We start from the raw sequence: 17,500 nt of genomic DNA, 5'->3' as shown, positions 1-17,500 counted from the left end.
CTATAAAAAACGTTCTTGAAATAAATAAAATATTACAAAAACTTATTTCAGCATTTCTCAATTAACTTGCTTAAAGTACTAAAGTATGAAAGCTTGTTTCCGCAACAGAATTAAAAATAATAATTGTAATTGCGACTTTTTTCTCCGAATTTCCTGAAATAAACTTGCAGTTGTCATAATTATCATTTCAAACTGTTTTATTCAGTGGCGGAAACGAGCTTTCATTTCTAAAGTGACTAAAACTAATTACACTAAAACTATATAGCCATATTTAAAAACAATGAGCAGCACTTATACAGCATTTATTAAATCTCAACATTTACTGAAGCATTTTAATGTTGTATTTGCTAAGCCTAACAATGAACAGCTTTAGCAGATTTAATAAATGCTGTGAAATATTAATAACTCAGTTAAAGTTAACCTTACTGTAAGGTTTTACCATATAACGAAGACAAATGACTAAAACGCACAGCAGAATTAGTCAAACTTCACTAAAATTAATCAAACGGAATCGGTTACACTTTATTTAAAGTGTCCTTGTTACAGTGTAATTATATATTTATGTATTATTGATGAACTATGTACTTACTATAGGGTTAGTGCACGTAGTTATGCATAATTTATAGTTATTACTATAGTAACTAGGACACTATAAAAAATCTAATCAAAAATACTACCAAAAACTGCAATAGAGCATCAGCGGCAGCAGCCTGGCCTCCATCAGGTCCTGTAGCAGATGAACATGAGTCTGATGCAGATGTCTGTTACTTTATGAATAGAAATACCTCTGGAATTAGTCGTTTAACGATCAACTGACTTCTGGGTAATACATAAATCAACACGCCCCAGAAATATACTAGTCATGCTTATTATTGGACACTATGCATTCTAATAACTCGTGTGTGTGTGTGATTATTGCACTGTTCTACCGCAGCGATTTTACAGTATTTTGCTAATTCTATGATTATTTTTGTGAGACGACGTGGAATATTTGTACTTTTATAAATTCATTTGTCGCACAAAATAACTATTGAAGCGAAAAGTACAAGTTCTGTTCAGAAATATTGATGTTATTGTGCGTTTGAGAACATGAAGCTCTAAGTGTCATTGTAAAGTTATGGTGTTTTAACTGGTTATTCTTCAGATGAAGTAACGTAACACTTTACAACTATCACAGAGAACATTTATTAATCTTGATTTCAACATTTATGAATGCTCTAGTCAAATCAAAAATATGATTTAATGGACCTGAACTAACAGCTGTGTAAAGTGTTACTGAATTATACTGAGTTTTCACACTGCAACTGATTTCAATAAACTGCCTTTATTGACAATATAAAAACCACACTGCATTATTATCATCATTATGTACAGTGTGTGTGCGTGTGTGTGTGTGTGTTCATGATCTCTAACACAGAACTAGAGGAGAACGGGTGAGTTCATAGGGTTAACCAGGTGTGTGTGTGTGTGTGTGTGTTCAGAAATAAACAGGTCAACATCTCTGCTACATCATATAGATGAAACAACACAGATTTCCAGCCCATCACTCTTAAACATTAATTACAGTTATTAAACATAACCCTCTATCCTCCGAGCACTCCTTCCTTCTGTTCCCATCATCTTCTGAATCCCATCTGGAGAACATCTTTGACAAAAACACCATTTTCTCAGCTTTTTGTTCAAAATTTTGCTTTTTTTATGAACTTTCAATTGTTGATAAAATAATGCATGTCATTTGCTCTTAAAGTGACAGCAGCCAATAAACACCTGCTGCTGTCTGTGTCATTAATGTTAATAAAACAACAAAACCGCTTAAAGATTAATCTATATTTAGTTTACACAGTGAACACCATAGTGTTATTTTACATTTAGTAATTTCTTCACCTGAATACTGCTGCTAGACCTTCCTTTACCTTGTTGAATTTGTCATTTTATTACTGACTGTTCACTTGTCTTTAATAATTTAATTATTAAAAGCTATATTTTTGCTGTGGTATCAAAGTACTTGAAGTGGGCTTTATAAATGAAAAGCAAAGTTACATTACTTTTTTTTCCCTGATCTGAAAAATGAACCAAATTGCTTCACAAAAACCGTTATATGATCCGATACGTGAGATTATTGAGAGCCATTCAGAATCTATCACTGATTACCGATAAAAACATTGACAGCCAATCAGAATTAATCGCTGATTACTGATAAAAAACGTTGACAGCCAATCAGAATTAATCGCTGATTACCGATAAAAACATTGACAGCCAATGAGAATTAATCGCTGATTACAGATAAAAACATTGACAGCCAATCAGAATTAATTGCTGATGAACGATAAAAACGTTGACAGCCAATCAGAATTAATTATTTAATTGATGATGAACGATAAAAACATTGAGAGAAAATCTGAATCCATCGCTGATGAACGATAAAAATGTTGACAGCTAATCAGAATTAATCGCTGATTACCGATAAAAACGTTGACAGCCAATCAGAATTAATCGCTGATTACCGATAAAAACATTGACAGCCAATCAGAATTAATCGCTGATGAACGATAAAAATGTTGACAGCCAATCAGAATTAATCGCTGACTACCAATAAAAACATTGACAGCCAATCAGAATTAATCGCTGATGAACGATAAAAATGTTGACAGCCAATCAGAATTAATCGCTGATTACCGATAAAAAAATTGACAGCCAATCAGAATTAATCGCTGATGAACGATAAAAATGTTGACAGCCAATCAGAATTAATCGCTGATGAACGATAAAAACGTTGACAGCCAATCAGAATGAATCGCTGATTACCGATAAAAACATTGACAGCTAATCAGAATTAATCGCTGATTATCTATAAAAGAATTGACAGCCAATCAGAATTAATTGGTGATGAATGATAAAAACGTTGACAGCCAATCAGAATTAAATATTGATTTAATTGATGATGCACGATAAAAACATTGAAAGCCAATCAGAATCCATTGCGGATGAACGATAAAAACGTTGACAGCCAATGAAAATCCATCGCAGATGAACGATAAAAACATTGACAAAGATCTTCATCTGTGTTCTGAAGATGAACGAAAGTCTGGCGAGTAACTGATGACGTTACTGTCCCTTTAAGAGCGAGTCACTGAAAGCTGCTTTGAAGAGTCTGCTTTTACGAGAGTGCTTCCTCTTCCAGTAACGAGTAATCGTCGTGTTCCACCTTCACTGGTCCGGCAGCATCGCTGAGCTCCTGCTGATAGCTAGCCGCGCTCGACGTCTGCTGGCAGCGCGCCTGATGCTTGAGGAAGCTGTCCCGCCACACGATCTTCTTCCCGCAGAGCGCGCACTCGTACGGGCGCAGGCCGCCGTGCGTCTTCACGTGTTTGGTCAGGTGGTGCTTCATCTTGAAGCTCTTGGCGCAGACGGGGCAGGCGAACGGGCGCAGGTTCAGGTGCTGCATCTTCACGTGCCGGTCGCGCATGCTCTTCAGCGTGTACGCTTTCCCGCAGTGACAGAAGTGGACTTTCGGCGTCGCAGAGAGAGGAGAGCAGGGAGGATTCTGGGAAACCGTCGCGTTCGCAATCGCATCCAACGTTTCGTCGTCCTCGTCGTCTTCGTCCACCGACGGCCACTCGCTCTGCCACAGGCTCTCTCTGAGACGCCCGTCCGACTCCACGACTCCTGAGAGAAGAACACAAACACAGTCAGAAACAGCGCGGTGGCGCCCCCTGGTGGACGGGAGCTAAACGGCAGTGATGAAGAAGCTCCACTCACCGGCCTGGCGCTCCTCGCTCTTCATCCTCAGTTTATCCTCGTCCTCCGCCGGCTCTCCGACGCCTTCATCCGCCTCCACCCGCCGCTGCTCCTCTTTCGCTCCTCGGAGCCGAACGCGGATTCGGTGTCTCGCGGCGAAATCCGTTTCGATGGACGGGAGAGGCGGGTGCGGATCCGGCCCACACTCGGGCTCGGTCCGTAGAGGAAAGGTTAGGCTGCTTCGGCTCCACCGGCTCTGCTGAGGGCGCCTCCATGTGGCCAGAGGCGGAAGCGCACGTTTCTCCACGGCAGGTTCGCCCGGCGGGTCCGACGGGTCGGGGAAGCAGCAGTCGGAGCTGCTGGGCGACTGATGGCTCGAGGAGCTCGCCACGCCCGGGCTGACCTGCGCTAGGGGTCGCGACCTCTTCAGGATGTCCGTGCACTTGTCCACGATGTGCCACATCTGGAGGAAGCTGGCCACGGTGACGTAGTTGATGATGTCGTCGCGCACGATGCTGAGCTGCCCGGTGTAGGCGGAGTTCAGGACGCTCTCGAAGGCCAGCGGGTCCATGACCGAGGGGAGAGACACCGTGGTGACGTTCTTCAGCAGAACCTGGACACAGGCAGAACCGAGCGCTGAACGACCAGATTCAACAGACACATTCTTAAAGGGATAGTTCACCCAAAAATTTAAATTAGCCCATGATTTACTCACCCTCAAGCCATCCTAGGTGTATATGACATTCTTCTTTCAGACGAACACAATCAGTTTGTATATTAATAAATGTCCTGACTCTTCCAAGCTTTATAATGGCAGTGAATGACTGATTCTGTTTTGAAGTCCATCAAAGTGCATCTATCCATCATAAAAGTGCATCTGTCCATCATAAAAGTGCATCTGTCCATCATAAAAGTGCATCTGTCCATCATAAAGTGCATCTGTCCATCATAAAGTGCATCTGTCCATCATAAAAGTGCATCTGTCCATCATAAAGTGCATCTGTCCATCATAAAGTGCATCTGTCCATCATAAAGTGCTCCACACGGCTCCGGGGGTTAATAAAGGCCTCATGCATCGATGCACTTTGATGGACTAAAACAAACGGCCTTTCACTGCCATTATAAAGCTTGGAAGAGCATTCATTTTTGGCTGAACTATTCCTTTAACTGACTTCCACAGTTTTGTAAGTTTTCTGAAATGTTGTTTACATATGCAAATGAGGCACTCATTAAATATGCACTAATTTGCATACAGAACTCTGAACATTGGATAAAGTCAGGTTCAAAATTTCTGTTTGATTTTGACTTGCTAAAGATTTCTGTTTATCACTTCCTGTTGTATACATCAGGCGAGTTCTATATGAACAACCCCCTGGAATATAGATATGAGTAACAGTGTAAAGTCTGGTGTGTGTGAAGCGGCTGAAGTGGAGATTCCTGACTTCAACGATACGGATCGAGTGCAATAAAATAAACACTTTAATGTAAGACAGATGGTCAGATAGACAGATAGATGGATGGATGATAGAAAGATGGTTAGATGGATGGATGGACAGACATGGATGGATGGATGGATGGATGGATAGACAGATGGATGGAAAGATGGATTGATGGACAGAAAGATGGACAGATGGATTGATGGATAGAAAGATGAATGGACAGATGGATAGATAGATGGATGGATAGAAAGATGGAAAGATGGATGGATGGATAGAAAGATGGATGGATGGACAGACAGATGGATGGATGATAGAAAGATGGATGGATGGACAGACAGATGGATGGATGATAGAAAGATGGTTAGATGGATGGATGGATGGATAGAAAGATGAATGGATGGAAAGATGGACAGACAGATGGATGGATGATAGAAAGATGGTTAGATGGATGGATGGATAGAAAGATGGATGGATGATAGAAAGATGGATGGATGATAGAAAGATGGTTAGATAGATGGATGGAAAGATGATGGATGGATGGATAGTGTTCTCGTATAATGCTCTCGTATAGTGCTCTCGTATAGTGTTCTCGTATAGTGTTCTCGTATAGTGCTCTCGTATAGTGTTCTCGTATAGTGTTCTCGTATAGTGTTCTCGTATAGTGCTCTCGTATAGTGTTCTCGTATAGTGTTCTCGTATAGTGCTCTCGTATAGTGTTCTCGTATAGTGCTCTCGTATAGTACTCTCGTATAGTGCTCTCGTATAGTGTTCTCGTATAGTGTTCTCGTATAGTGCTCTCGTATAGTGCTCTCGTATAGTGCTCTCGTATAGTGTTCTCGTATAGTGTTCTCGTATAGTGTTCTCGTATAGTGTTCTCGTATAGTGCTCTCGTATAGTGTTCTCGTATAGTGTTCTTGTATAGTGTTCTCGTATAGTGTTCTCGTATAGTGCTCTCGTATAGTGTTCTCGTATAGTGCTCTCGTATAGTGTTCTCGTATAGTGTTCTCGTATAGTGCTCTCGTATAGTGTTCTCGTATAGTGCTCTCGTACAGTGTTCTCGTACAGTGTTCTCGTATAGTGTTCTCGTATAGTGTTCTCGTATAGTGTTCTCGTATAGTGCTCTCGTATAGTGTTCTCGTATAGTGCTCTCGTATAGTGTTCTCGTATAGTGTTCTCGTATAGTGTTCTCGTATAGTGCTCTCGTATAGTGTTCTCGTATAGTGCTCTCGTATAGTGTTCTCGTATAGTGTTCTCGTATAGTGCTCTCGTAGTGTTCTCGTATAGTGTTCTCGTATAGTGTTCTCGTATAGTGCTCTCGTATAGTGTTCTCGTATAGTGCTCTCGTATAGTGTTCTCGTATAGTGTTCTCGTATAGTGCTCTCGTAGTGTTCTCGTATAGTGTTCTCGTATAGTGTTCTCGTATAGTGTTCTCGTATAGTGTTCTCGTATAGTGCTCTCGTATAGTGTTCTCGTATAGTGCTCTCGTATAGTGTTCTCGTATAGTGTTCTCGTATAGTGCTCTCGTAGTGTTCTCGTATAGTGTTCTCGTATAGTGTTCTCGTATAGTGCTCTCGTATAGTGTTCTCGTATAGTGTTCTCGTATAGTGCTCTCGTATAGTGTTCTCGTATAGTGTTCTCGTATAGTGCTCTCGTAGTGTTCTCGTATAGTGTTCTCGTATAGTGTTCTCGTATAGTGCTCTCGTATAGTGTTCTCGTATAGTGCTCTCGTATAGTGCTCTCGTATAGTGTTCTCGTATAGTGTTCTCGTATAGTGTTCTCGTATAGTGCTCTCGTATAGTGCTCTCGTATAGTGCTCTCGTATAGTGTTCTCGTATAGTGTTCTCGTATAGTGCTCTCGTAGTGTTCTCGTACAGTGTTCTCGTACAGTGTTCTCGTATAGTGTTCTCGTATAGTGTTCTCGTATAGTGTTCTCGTATAGTGCTCTCGTATAGTGTTCTCGTATAGTGCTCTCGTATAGTGTTCTCGTATAGTGTTCTCGTATAGTGCTCTCGTAGTGTTCTCGTATAGTGTTCTCGTATAGTGTTCTCGTATAGTGTTCTCGTATAGTGTTCTCGTATAGTGCTCTCGTATAGTGTTCTCGTATAGTGTTCTCGTATAGTGTTCTCGTATAGTGTTCTCGTATAGTGCTCTCGTATAGTGTTCTCGTATAGTGTTCTCGTATAGTGCTCTCGTAGTGTTCTCGTATAGTGTTCTCGTATAGTGTTCTCGTATAGTGCTCTCGTATAGTGTTCTCGTATAGTGTTCTCGTATAGTGCTCTCGTAGTGTTCTCGTATAGTGCTCTCGTATAGTGTTCTCGTAAATATGCTATGCCCGTACCCATCTACGTTACATATCAGACATGGACCAATTAAAATCGAGATATTACTGGACACATTCGCGCAGCTAACGTCATTACACCACAGCTAGCCTATGCCTAATCCCCGCCAAATTCAAAGTCAAAATGACAGCACCGGCCGTGATCACAGAGTTAAGGCATTTTTCCAAGCTCGATTTGAATTCATAATCTGAGTTAATAGCCAGAGGGAGGTCTACGCCAGCCTTAGATGGGCTAGTGCAGCAACTGGAGGCCGTAAAGACGAGTTTTACAAAGCTGTGATCGACGTCTTCACGAGGAAAGAGCGGCGGATGGATTTTACGTACAAATAATCTACCGATTGGTGAGTCAAAAACTATTTTGGGCTTAATATTGAATTGATAAATGTGGTTGAATTAATGCAAGCCATTTGCCTTCATATTCAATTGAGCAGTGTGTGATTTTACTTTTGCTGACAGACATAATTGGCCGCTGTGCAAAAATTAAGGAGTAAGACTGGTTGTATTCTGATGCTGGAGTGGACATTATTAACTACTGGTGTTTGCCTGTGCCGCGCTTGCGTGTGTGTGTGTGTGTGTGTGTGTGTGTGTGTATGTGCGAGAGAGAGAGAGAGAGAGTACACGATATACATCCTGATTTGTACATTTCTTGTTATGCTGCGTTTGTGCGTCATGTTTACTGTTATTACTTATTATTAGCCTAAACAATAAATCAGGTAATCTGGCATTCATAACTCAGTGCCTAGCCATCACCGCACGTCACTGGTTACCACCCAATCACAAACATGTTCTAAGACTGGTTTGCAAACGTTCCCATAAAGTTATGAAAACGTTATTTACGAATGTTCTGTGAAATGGTGAATTTAAAAAAAAGTGGGTTACACTTTATTTTAAGGTGTCATTGTTACAGTGTAATTATATATTTAAGTACTGAGTAATATTAATTAATAACATGTACTTACTATAGGGTTAGGGTTTGTTTGAGGGTTAGTTACATGTAATTATGCATAATTTACTGTTATTACTACGGTAAGTACATGTAACATATGTAACAAGGACACTTAAATAAAGTGTTACCAAAATGTGCTATGCTAATGTTACAGGACGACTTTTGAATGTTCTCCGAGTCCGAACGTTCTAAAACAAGTTGCAACGTTTTAAAAATGGAATCCATTTGTGCTAACGTCATAACTTTGAACGAGCGTTCTATTACCGCTACTGGGAGAACCTTGAGAACGTTTGCGTGATGATGACATCCAGGGCCGCTAGTGGGGGAAAGTGCTGACGATTATAGCAGTTATTCTATAGAAGCCCTGTTGTATTAATAATTCTAATATTTTTATTAGTTGTATGCCTGAGATTAAAATGAAAACCACAAAAACATGCAATTTGGTTAAATATTTTTCCCAAATATCTGCTTATTTACCTCCCTAAAATGGTTTAGTCCGATCTAGAGTGTTTATTAATTATTCAGCAGTGACGAGCATCAGATGGAGCCAGTAATGTTGTAAGTCCAGAACCAGAGAGTCGAGGCGGCTGAAGGTGGAGATCGCAGGAGACTGACCGGTTAAGATGAAAGATTTTTAATCTTTATTAGAAAATAAGGCAATAAATGATTTTATCTTTTCAATTTGACTGCATTCTTGTCAATTTCTAAATGTTTACTTATATTTATGAATTATAACAGTGTGATGGGAAAATATATATATACATTTTGCTGTTACTTTTTTAAAATTGGTTTTATTATTATTTAATAATTTCTTGCTTTTTGTTAGTTTTTATTAGTTGTAATCTTATATAAACATTTAACTTTTAAAATAAAAGTTTTACAACAACACCCCATCTTCTGTGATGTGGGCCTCCGTGTATATGATGTTAGTGGAGGGCCCCGGATCCTCTGGCCCCGATGACATCAGTTCTGCTACCAGTGTCACAAACCTTCACGAGTTATTGTGCATTTGTAACTATTTTTAGCATTTGAATAATATTGCAGTACTAGTGAAGCGACTTTGTCTCCACCCAGATCACAAAATATGTTCTAAGACTGGTTTGCAAACGTTCCCATAAAGTTATCAAAACGTTATTTTCAAATGTTCTGTGAACGTTAAAAATATACATTTAAAAAAAAAAATGCTATGTTAATGTTACGGGAACGTTCCATCTTTATTTACTTTTTTACAAACTTTATCTGGACGACGTTTGAATGTTCTCCGAACGTTCTAAAACAAGTTGCAACATTTTAAAAATGGAATTCTGAAAAACGTTTCATTTGTGCTAACGTCATAACTTTGAACGAACGTTCTATTACCATCACTGGGAGAACCTTGAGAACGTTTGCAGGGCAGGTCGCGAGAAATCATGCAAAGTTTAAAATCAATCACACATTAATATGCAAATGAGAGGGTTTGCATGTGTGTGATGATGACATCAGTTCCACACACACACACACACACACACACACACACACACTCACCTGGTCATGGAAGTACGGGGAGGATGCAGCCAGCACACACCTGTGCGCGCGGAACACGTGACCCTGCACCTGTATGGACAGGTCACACAGCTGACCCTCCTCGCGCTGCCGGTTCAGGTTCTCCAGAACCGCGGCGCGCGCGCTCGGGAAACACACCTGCAGAACCGGGCCCGGGGGCGCGCTCGCGCGACCGAGGATCTGCTCCATCCTGCCGGGGAGAAACCGAGTCCTGATCCGGGATCAGCAGCACAACTCGTGCCTAACACCCGTTTATTCCGGTATTATTCGGTGTTAGGCCCGCTAGCAGATCATAACATAATCATATGAGAGCTTATGATCATGTGTTTACATCCCATGCGGAAACGATCTGCGCGATTCAACCGTTGGACACTCAATCTGCAAGTTTAACTACCGTGGGTGTAATATATATGTTGATTATGATCCTATGATCGGTTGAAATGAAATATGAATGTGTTTATAATCTCACCTGCGTTCACTGTGATGGAGGTCTGCTGCGGAAGAGAGAGACACGCCCCTTCTCCGAGACCCCGCCCCTTTTAAAACCACAGTGCTTAGATATTCATATTCTTCATAAATGCTTTGGTTTTGTGAGTGTGTGTGTTCACAGTGATAACGACAACATATTGTTTGATTCTATTCGTGTCTCACATGAATGAAATTAAATGGCTAAATAAATATATAGAATAGAATCGTCCATGTGACTGCTACTGTGAGCCAATCCTGCTACAAAGGATGTCGGATTCATGAATATTAATGACGTGACGCCCCATGACGTCCTTATGCGTGACCTTATTAATATTCATGAGCTGAGAGGGACTGCAGTCCGCGCGCGCCACCTGCTGGTGACTGGAGCTCACAAACCTGCAGGAAAAAGGATTAAAAACATCAGACGTTAAAAATTATTTGCATTGCAAAAAGAATGACGTTCACAACTCTGATAAACCATAATCAAATTATTAATATAATGCTAGTTAGCTAGATCTCTGAATAACTGATGAGCAGAGAGCACGGCGATGCATGAAAGGTATTTTAATAGGTAATTAACTTTATGTTAAGTTAAAAGAATGTATATATTTCAAAATTATATTGTACCGTCAATAATTGTATTTGGTATTAAATGGGACCTAGTTTGAAGGGAAACCCCCTGTTTATTACAGGTAATGATCATATTGTGTATTTCAGTGAGTTTTGAAGGGGCTGCACCTGCGGGAGCGTCGTGACGTCACCGCGGGTTCAGGTTGCGTCGCGCGCGCGCGCGGCCCGGGATTTTTACCGCAATGCATCAGAACTCAGCGAACGCGTGAACGAGCCTCTCAGAATGGCGTTTAAACCCGACAGATCAGCGATACCCGATCATAAACATCAGGCTAATGCTTGAGGATTATTACACGCGAGTCACAGGCAAGTGCAGATCTGTGTGCATGATTACAGTGATGATGCGTTCATGGTCAGTGATGGAAATATATTCATAAATGAATGTGCATGCGTAGCGTGCGTTTATTCGGATATATCATGTCAAACATGCACAGATATAAACGATGTAAACAGAGGAATGAGTGTAAGCACTGATCTCAGGTCTGATGATTGTCTGTGTTTCTCTGGCGTGTTTTCACACACTAAACATCTTTCAGAGCCAAACTGATGCTGGTCTAGTGTTCTTCAGGAGTCCATCACATCAGCGGGACGGGGCCCTTCAGAACCTCAGAACATGAAGACCCGTCACTGTGGACTCTAGAGTCTCAGAAGCCCACGAGAGAGAGAGAGAGAGAGAGAGAGAGAGAGAGAGAGAGAGAGAGAGAGAGAGAGAGAGAGAGAGAGAGATCACGGTCCAGCTCAGTGTCTGTCTTCTGTGAGCATCATGGACGTATGTGTGAGACACCTGCTGCTCCTGTGTGTGTTCTTCACGATCTCAGGTGAGTCTGACCTACAGGGGTCCGGGGCCCTCAGGAGTAACAGAGGTCTGAGGCCCTTGGGGAGTAACAGGGGTCCGGGGCCCTCAGGTATTTACAGAGGTCTGGGGCCCTTAGGTATTTACAGAGGTCTGGGGCCCTCAGGTATTAACAGGGGTCCAGGGCCCTCAGGGAGTAACAGGGGTCCGGGCCGGGGGCCTCAGGTATTAACAGAGGTCCGGGGCCTTCAGGGAGTAACAGGGGTCTGGGGCCCTCAGGTATTAACAGGGGTCCGGGACCCTCAGGTATTAACAGGGGTCTGGGGCCCTCAGGTATTAACAGGGGTCTGGGGCCCTCAGGTATTAACAGGGGTCCGGGACCCTCAGGTATTTACAGAGGTCCAGGGCCCTCAGGGAGTAACAGGGGTCCGGGCCGGGGGCCTCAGGTATTAACAGAGGTCCGGGGCCTTCAGGGAGTAACAGGGGTCTGGGGCCCTCAGGTATTAACAGGGGTCCGGGACCCTCAGGTATTTACAGAGGTCCGGGGCCCTCAGGTATTAACAGGGGTCCGGGACCCTCAGGTATTTACAGAGGTCCGGGGCCTACAGGGGTCTGGGGCCCTCTGGTATTAACAGGGGTCCGGGAACCTCAGGTAATTACAGAGGTCCGGGGTCCTCAGGGAGTAAGAGGGGTCCGGACCGGGGCCCTCAGGTATTAACAGGGGTCTGGGGCCCTCAGGTATTAACAGCGGTCCGGGGCCTTCAGGGATTAACAAGGGTCTGGGGCCCTCAGGTATTAACAGGGGTCCTGGGCCCTCAGGGAGTAACAGGGATCTGGGGCCTCAGGGAGTAAGGGGTCTGGGGCCTTCAGAGAGCAACAGGGGTCTGGGGCCCTCAGGGAGTAACAGGGCTCCGGGGCCTTCAGGGAGTAACAGGGATCTGGGGCCTCAGGGAGTAAGGGGTCTGGGGCCCTCAGGGAGTAACAGGGCTCCGGGGCCTTCAGGGAGTAATGGGTCTGGGGCCCTTGGGAAGTGACAGGTGTCCGGGGCCCTCAGGTATTTACAGAGGTCCGGGGGCCTCAGCGAGTAACAGGGGTCCGGGGCCTCAGGAGTGACGGACGTCCGGGACCCTCAGGTATTAACAGGGGTCTGGGGCCCTCAGGGAGTAACAGGGTTACGGAGCTCTCAGGGAGTGACAAAAATATATATATATTTAAATTCCCATAAAAAAACTAAAATATTTAATTAAAAAATAAGTTTGATGTAAAAATAAATTCATTTTTAAATCAAACTTAAATATTGATTATTTTAATCCTTTTAAACCCATATTTATTCATTTATTATTTATTTAAAACAATTTGTATTTGCATTTATTTTAATATTCTTATTTTATTTAAAAAATGTAAAAAAAATAATTAAAAAAAATAATTAATACATTTGATGAAAATGAATACATACATCAAATTAGATGTAAATAAACCAAAAAAAAATTTTTTATTTAAATAATACATTTAACAGAAATGTATACATTTATAAATCATTTTTTATTTAAAAAACACGTCATGTGACTACAGTACTGTTGTTGATTAGAAAAGAAAGCAATGATGGAACAATATAAACTGATATTTTCCAAATAACAAATCTATTTATGAAATTGTATTTATGAAATATATGAGATATTGACAGTATGATGATCGAGTTTGATGTTTCCTCATGAGAATATGACGCTGCTGGTGAGTGTGTGTGAGTGTGACGCGTGTGTGTTTGTGCAGTGTCCGTGTGCAGCGCCGCATGCGCAGAGGTGGACTCGGACACCGAGGCCGTCGCGGGAAGACCCTTCAAGCTCGGATGCATTTCCTGCAAGATGCGCGGGGAAGTGGAAGCCACGGCCACCGTAGACTGGCACTTCCGGCCGCGCGGACAGGACCAGTTCACCCACGTGAGCGTTTGAGCGGGAAGCGCTCGTTCAAACAACAGTTCAAATGAATCGAATTCCAAAAATAATTCATTAAACGAACTAAATAAATAAATACATTTGACTAAAATAAGAAATGGTTTGAAATAAATAATTTATTTAAATTATTAGATTTAATTAAAATGAATAAATTGATTAAAATAAATACTTAAATAATAAATTAATACATTTACTGTAAAATAAGATTAAAATAAACAATATTTTATGTTAAAAAAAACATTTCGTTAAAATAAGAAATGGTTTAAAATAAATGAATAATTGATTTAAATTTATAGATTTAATTGTAATGAATAAATTGATTAAAATAAATACTTAAACAATCAATGAATACATTCAAAATAAAAAATATTAAAATAAACACAATCTTAGGTACACAAATAAAAACATTTAATTAAAATAATGAACGGTTTAAAATAAATTAATAATTAATTAAAAGTAATACATTTAATTCAAATTTAAAAGTTATTTTGAATAAATACAAATTGATTTAAATAAATAATACATTAATATATTAAATTAAAAATAAACAAGATTATATATAAATAAATAAACTCTTTTCATTTTAATTGATTAAAAATAAAAAATTGATTAAATTAGTAATAATTTATATAAATTAATAAATCTAATTTAAATTAATAAATTGATTAAAATAAATTAGATTCTTATAAATAACTAAATACAAATGTATTTAAATGAATAATAATTAATACATTTAATGTAACAAAAATGAAAATAAACAAAACAATGTATTTAAACAATCAAAACATGATTAAAATAAATTAATACAAATTAAAAAACAAATAATAAATTTGATTAAACTTGATTCAAATAAATACAATTCGATGTATATAAACAAAAACATTGAATTAACATAAATAAATAAAACATGATTAAAATAGATTGATAAAAATGCATTTAAATAAATAATACATCTAACAGTACTGGAGAAAAGAATGCAATGATGTAACACATCGGTAATACAATTATACACATATTTACAATATTAATTTTTACTGCGTATTTATTTAGCCGTTATACATAAAAATGTACGATGTCAACGCAAATGTGTGTGTGTTTTTCAGAGGACTTGTAATATAGATGGACTGCAGCTTTTATGAGACTTTAATGGGGATTTTTTCTGTTTGTGTGGTGGACAGATTTACAGCTACGACGGAGAGGAGTCGAACATCATCGACGAGCGTTTCCAGGACCGGATGGAGTGGTTCGGCAGCAGGAAAACCTTCGACCTCCAGGACGCGTCCGTCAACATCCTGAACGTGACCTTCAACGACACGGGCGATTACCAGTGCACCTTCAACCGCATCCTCAGCTACCAGCACTACGAGTACTCCACCATCGTCAGCAAGCTGGTGCACCTCACCGTCGTGGCCAAGGGTACGCTTCACCACGCTGGAATCACCGCCATGCACGCCCTACCGCGGCCGACACTGTTTCAGGCCCACTCCAGCTGTTTCTGCTGAACGAAATACATAAATGAAGAAGAAAAGCCACAATCTTCATGAGCACAACCAATGAATAGCAATCTGCACATGGAGCCACTTTTAGATCCTCATATCTCTGAAAGTGAGCTATATGGAGCCTTAAAAATTTAGATGCAAAAAGAAAAGTTTGTTAATAATTGGCACCTAAAAGGACATTGAGATATCTTTAAAACTTCTTGAGTTATAGGCACAAAAACTTTGGAAAAAGACTATTTTTGTCTCTCTGACAGGTTTTCTCTATGCGATTGTTTTAATGCTCTTTAAAAGCAGTCAGTATCAGTAATCAAGAACAAGATCAGCTGAAAGAAAAGTGACCAACATTTGGTTTTCGACCACTGAAAATGGGTCAAATTTAACAATTTACTCCTGGAGCCGCATTGAGATCCTCATATCTGTAGAACCGAACCACATAAACGCTTAAAAATGAAGATTGTAAAAGAAACGTTTGTTAAGAACCAACATCTAAAAGGACATTGAGAAATCTTTAAAACTTCTTGAGTTATAGGCACACAAACTTTGGAAAAAGACTATTTTTGTCTCTCAGACCGGTTTGTTCTATGCGATTGGTTTAATGGAGGGAAACCAGATATATTTCTAGTTTCAACATTATTTGTTCTTCAGACATTCCTCTTTAAACGCAGCCAGTGTCAGTAATCAAGTACAAGATCAGCTGTGTGCAAAGTGTCCAACATTTGGTTTTCACAACTTTAACATTTTACTCCTGGAGCCGCATTGAGATCCTCATATCTGTAGAACTGAACCATATAGAGCCTTAGAAATTAAGATACCAAAAGAACAGTTTGCTAAGAACCAACATCTAAGAGCACGTTGAGATATCTTTAATACTACTTGAGTTACAGACACAAAACCTTGGGAAAAAAACATGATAAAAGTGCTTTTTTCTCATCTTTGAGCCATCACCGTGGGCATATAATGCAATAATGATTGATAAAGTCAACAGATTTTACTAATAGAGCCACTGATCTCTGTGTAAAACTAAAATCATGAAGCTGCCGTCTTTCTGAAGCCATTTTCCCCCTCCTGTAACTTGGCTCTGAATCACAGATGAGAATTGAAAATTGACCCCCCTCTACAAAACAGATTACTCCGTAAATACACATGCATGGCATCTCATATTTTGATTTTCCTCCCTATCTGTTTGTCTTTCTTCAGAAAATATATTAACAAAAATATTAACAAAAAATGTTTGTGTGTGTGTGTGCCAGCCACGCGCGGGACGGCCTCCATCGTGTCGGAGGTGATGATGTACGTGACGATCATCGGGCTGCAGCTCTGGCTGCTGGTGGAGATGATCTACTGTTACAGGAAGATCGCGGCGGTGGGAGAAGAAGCTCTGCGAGCCAGCGCGTGAGTGTCTGCAGTCTAAGGCCCATCACACACCCGTGCAGTACAGCGTGTTCTGCTAGTTTCAGCCTGACGCAGTTTTCATTTTCACGTCCTGTGACACGTTGTTTAAATAGCGAATGCATTTGTGCTCAAAATAGACTGAGCCGTTGACCACCTGAACCTGCTCTAAAGTCTAAAGTTTTTGTTATATAAACAGCGCGTTAGTAATGTGCGCCTATAGGCGGATCCAGAACGGGCTACACTCTGATTATTGCACACACACACACACACACACACACACACACACACACACACACACACACACACACACACACACACACACACTCAGCTTATTACACATACACTCTGCTTATTACACACACACTCTGCTTATTACACACACACACACTCTGCTTATTACACACACACACACACACACACTCTGCTTATTACACACACAGGGCACAAACATGCCAAATATGAAAAATAAAAGGATTACAATGTAAAAGATTACTATTGTGTACATAAAGATATGCTGAATCCGGCTTGTCCCGTAGATGGTCTCGCTTTAACCTCACACACACACACACACACACACACACACACACACACACACACAGCTTTAACCTCGCGCACTAGCAGATCCGTTTCTTTGCTAGAGAAGCGTTCAGTCTTTTCGCTTGCTAATTCCTCCATGTAAATAGCGAATCCACCACGGCTCGAGTGCAACTGGCTGTTAAAGGGAACGGGAGATGAGACTCTGATTGGTTTATTGCATGTTACG

The 17,500-nt window shown here is 40.6% G+C and overlaps 2 protein-coding genes across 5 annotated transcripts in view; one reads left to right on the top strand and one right to left on the bottom strand.

Annotated features, from left to right (window-relative positions):
* Positions 1-1,841: 1,841 nt before the first annotated feature.
* Positions 1,842-10,510, bottom strand: zbtb22a (zinc finger and BTB domain containing 22a). Of its 2 annotated transcripts, none has more exons than XM_056260273.1 (3): positions 10,026-10,157; positions 3,760-4,351; positions 1,842-3,666 (listed from the first exon to the last, which is right to left on the bottom strand). In XM_056260273.1, the coding sequence occupies exons 2-3, from the start codon at positions 4,307-4,309 to the stop codon at positions 3,158-3,160; spliced, it is 1,059 nt and encodes a 352-aa protein (XP_056116248.1). In that variant the 5' UTR covers positions 4,310-4,351; positions 10,026-10,157; the 3' UTR covers positions 1,842-3,157. The 2 variants fall into 2 exon arrangements, with proteins under 2 accessions (XP_056116248.1, XP_056116246.1); XM_056260271.1 differs by having other exon boundaries at positions 1,845-3,666; positions 9,986-10,510.
* Positions 10,511-11,637: 1,127 nt separating this feature from the next.
* The window catches only part of scn1bb (sodium channel, voltage-gated, type I, beta b), a 7,989-nt gene continuing 2,126 nt past the window's right edge, over positions 11,638-17,500 (top strand). The window contains exons 1-5 of one of the 3 annotated variants that reach the window (XM_056260277.1): positions 11,638-11,771; positions 11,827-11,919; positions 13,665-13,831; positions 15,025-15,262; positions 16,596-16,737. In XM_056260277.1, the coding sequence (XP_056116252.1) occupies positions 11,865-11,919; positions 13,665-13,831; positions 15,025-15,262; positions 16,596-16,737 (602 nt within the window). In that variant the 5' untranslated portion in view covers positions 11,638-11,771; positions 11,827-11,864. Of the gene's footprint in view, positions 11,780-11,826; positions 11,920-13,664; positions 13,832-15,024; positions 15,263-16,595; positions 16,738-17,500 lie in introns of all 3 variants that reach the window. The other 2 variants (XM_056260278.1, XM_056260276.1) reach the window with 2 other exon arrangements.

This window comes from Rhinichthys klamathensis, unplaced genomic scaffold (assembly GCF_029890125.1).
Source record: "Rhinichthys klamathensis goyatoka isolate OS25496 unplaced genomic scaffold, OSU_Roscu_1.1 h1tg000176l_1, whole genome shotgun sequence".
Classification (NCBI taxonomy): Eukaryota; Metazoa; Chordata; class Actinopteri; order Cypriniformes; family Leuciscidae; genus Rhinichthys; species Rhinichthys klamathensis.
Note: the sequence above shows the minus strand (reverse complement) of the source record. Positions and strands in the feature narration are given on the sequence as shown.